This window comes from Dendroctonus ponderosae, unplaced genomic scaffold (genome assembly GCF_020466585.1).
Source record: "Dendroctonus ponderosae isolate FM_Combo_2020 unplaced genomic scaffold, Dpon_F_20191213v2 Dpon_F_20191213_1, whole genome shotgun sequence".
NCBI lineage: Eukaryota > Metazoa > Arthropoda > Insecta > Coleoptera > Curculionidae > Dendroctonus > Dendroctonus ponderosae.
The window spans coordinates 57079700-57083614 of NW_026017110.1; the positions used below are offsets into that span (position 1 = coordinate 57079700).

The 3915-nt window shown below is 34.3% G+C and overlaps 1 protein-coding gene across 1 annotated transcript; it reads right to left on the reverse strand.

The window, feature by feature from the left end:
• Positions 1–849: 849 nt before the first annotated feature.
• On the reverse strand, positions 850–1635 carry LOC109537882 (plasminogen receptor (KT); the record flags this gene model as incomplete). Its single annotated transcript, XM_019904803.2, is given in 3 exon segments — positions 850–1280; positions 1339–1448; positions 1505–1635. Coding segments are annotated over 3 exon segments (381 nt in total), but the record flags the coding sequence as incomplete, so codon positions are not given.
• Between the last annotated feature and the right edge of the window lie 2280 nt (positions 1636–3915).

The window sequence follows — 3915 nt, forward strand, 5'->3', positions numbered from 1 at the left end:
TCGAAGTTTCTCAAGAACCATTCGAGTCACATAATTCGTTTTGGCATCGTTGGATAGAGAATTGAAAAGTCGATTCAGTCGTAACAACGTGAGTGAGGAAATTCTAGTAATTTTGACACAGAAAGCGAAATTTGAATATCGGACACTTAGGTGCAAGATGATGCCAAAATTTAATGTTTTCCGTCCCGTTTTTGCTCATTTTTCGGAGGCAAAATGAGCAAGGATGCTCATTTGTACATCATTCTAGAAAGAAATAAATGATCTTTTAAGAAAGTGAACCATTGATAAGGAAATGTTGGCAGTTTTATCAAAGAATTCTTGAATTCAAGAAGTTTTAGATTTGCGTGGTTTTTCTTGAGTTGCAAAATCCAGTTGAACATGACGCTGCTTTTTTCGAAGTCAGAGAATTCGTTTTGGCATCGTTAGATAGAGAATTGAATGGGGGGGGGGGCTCACTACACAATCTATCAAGAAAACAACTGTTCTGACTGAAACCTAGCCCAAATGCCAACAAAATCGAATAACTCCTATAACTGCACGAAACGGAATGTTTTGAATTATAAACTCAACCCGACAAGCCCGCTTTCCTGTCCCAACAGCAACTCTTCTCATACACAATGGAAATATCCAGTTTAAAATATAATATTAATTTAAATGGAGAATAGATTAATAGTGTTTTTAAAGATCAACCAACATATACACATCTGTGAATGTACCCAAAACTGCAGAAGAAATAAAAAAATTAAGGAGGTAAAGTTTCGCAGGTGGTGCGCCACCCTGTCCATGCAAGGACGAAAAGATCAATCAATCAATAGGTCGAGACGCTTTTTGGTAAAAAATAACCACTGCTTACATACATTTATGTGTATATAATGTAGGAAATAAGATGCGCCAGTTTTGCATTTCTATAGTTGCAATCAATTTTCTACTGTCGTTAATAATTATTAATATAATATATATGATGTGTTTAAAGAGTAATATTCAATACTACTAAAAAAATCACCTATGTATCCAATAGATATTGGAATCCAAACATTATCATAATCAAGAACATCACAGTCGCAGAATTGCACAAAAACCGTTTCAAACTAATATCTAGATAAAATTGAAAGAAATGAGGTCATACTGTTTTCGTCTTCATTAAAGTGGTGGCAAATGTGGGTGCAATCTTTTCTGCTCATCATTTTGCATTCGTTTTAAGTCTATTGATGCAGGAGTAGGAACTCCTAAAGGAAGCTCCAGTAAGTGGGCTTCAAATTGCATGATATGTTCGGCTTCCACTAAAAATTGAATATAAGTGCACCTACTTAACACTTTCGGGCAAATATGAAATATCACCTAGTATTCTGTGATGTTTATTTCCATATGCAAAGTCAGCTTGATAAGAAAGTATAAATGTTAGAGGTACTAACGGGATAAGTATGGTAGGCTTTCGCATGTATCTGTAACTAATAAAGCAATAGTGGTTAGGTGCAAATTTGTTGGAGATCGCAACGTCCTTTACCAAGCCAAGGTACCCAGAGCACTTGCAACATAAAAAGCTCCAACCCAATAGAATAGCTCTCTCTGTTTTGCAATTTCCAAAGCAACTTGCCTTTCTCTCATTTGGTTTCTCATTTGTAATTGTCGTTCAATCTGTGATGGTGATATTATTATCCAAGCACCACACAGGAGTGATATAGTAACAAACATTGAAGAAATATAATATTAGTAAAATATTTGACTAAATGTTTCTACCTTAATGTTATTCATTTCGGTAATAAAATCCTGATTTTTCTTGAAATTTTCCTCCATGTTAATCGTAAAGTTATTGCCCATTTTTTAAATACAACACTATTAACCCCAACCTACATACTGTATATTTTACAGAACAATAGTAACAGCTGTGTTATATTTACTTCTATAGAGTTGTCATCTTACGGCCATGAACAAAAATCTACCCTTAAATCAATAACGTCGCCTTTAGGTTACTACAGGAAATTTAAATGTATTGACCGTAAAAGGCGAAAATTTATTGACGGAGGGCCTGAACTTGAACCTCGTTAACTTTTGGAAAAAGTCTTCAAAATATATCATAGAAGCCAGTCTGGCTTCTATCAACATTAAAGTAAAATAAATTAATTTAAATAATGTGAGATATGCGGACGACACAGTGCTAATTTCTGCTAGTCAGGATGCACTGCAAATTCTCATTAACAGAGTAAGGATCCTCCGAATAAACTGGATGGACCGAATAAGAAATGAGATGGTTCTACAACAAATGAAGAACACCAAAATTATTAGGACAATAAAAAGACGAATTAAATTTACGCAATGATGAGGAACCCAGAGAAATATTACGTCCTTCATTTAGCGATGCATGGTAAGAGGTCCTGGACGAAGAAGAACATCTGCGCTCCGAAATCTTGAAAACTTTACAGCTGAACATTTTTTGAATTAATATTTTTTACATATTTACCAAAATAATACTTCATTTTTCACTTTTTTCAAAATTTTTCATAGCTCTGTTGTTGTTAAGTAACGGTCTCCTAATTGTTATAATATTATTCAAAGTGACATATCTCAAATACCAAAAATCGTTTTATCCGTAAAACACATTAGAGAATAGGACATGACCAAAATAAATTCACTATTGTAAAGCACAAAAAAGTTTTACTGTTTCAAACGGCTTCAGAGTATTGCAGCTAACGGCCCACAGCGTCACATTTTCATTTTCTTTGTTTTGAAATCAAATAACTTTTCATCTGATCCATGAATCGTGGTGATTTTTTTTCAATTGAAGCGGGCGTAATAAAGACTCTTGAAAAAATATTAAATAAAGCCATTAAAAGATGCATGGATCAGGGAAATTTGCCGAAGTTGATAAATTTTGCAAAAAAGGAACCGAAAAAACTTCCACGGAACGTCTATAAGCTAAAGCATTTCAAGTATAAAGCTAATACATCATACATTAGGTTTACAAATTATAAAAATACGATTTTCATGAAGATAAACCAAGTCTTGTTAGATATTTGCAAAATTTATCAATGTCGCCGATTTTTCCTGATATGTATGACTTTAAATGGATTTATTTAATATTTTACAAGATCCTGATTAGCTAAGTTTGATTTAAAAAATCACCACCATTCATTGATGGGATCAAAAGTTGTTTGATTTTGAATCAAGCAAAACCAAAATGTTACACTGTAGGAGTACCGAACTATTAGAAAAATCGAGTTTCTGAATTGAAGAAACCCTCAACCACAAAATGCTGACCTAATAGTGAAACCAGCTGCGAAGCTGTTCGAAATAAAACAAAAGTTTGATTTGAACTTTGATGCATTAATAACAGCTGGCCCAAATTTAGAAATAAAATTATCAAGCTCGTATTTATTTTGTTGAAGAAGCCTGTCGTTGACGAATTTGCCTACTTTTGGTATGATTGTTATTTCCTCTCATCGGCTCAGTCAGCTGTAAGTATTGTCCTTGTCAGTAACTAATTGTTTTCTCAACAAAAAGAGTGTTAGCAATCTAAAAATGAAGTTTTAAACAAGAAACCGCGTTTGTCTCGATTGTTAACTACCGCAAAATACGGTATGAAGCACTACAACTCCTCAAACTTGCCAAATTAATACGCCTAACATGCTAAGTGAAACCAATGATTAGGCACTTTGAACTTACTAAATATAAACAGACTGGCTTCTATCAACATGTGTGATGATACCAAAAAAGATGAACGCAATGAAGTGCACTGACAACCGCACTATCGGTCTGATGAGCCACGGACTAAAACTCTTCCTGCAAATGGACAACAAATTAGAAGAACACTGAAAGACAATTTGAATGTCGTAATAACCTTTTTGGTCTTCAGCACTTAGTCCAAAGAAGTAGAAATACGACGTGGAGTAAGGCAGGGGCCGGGGTGCATCCTGTCTC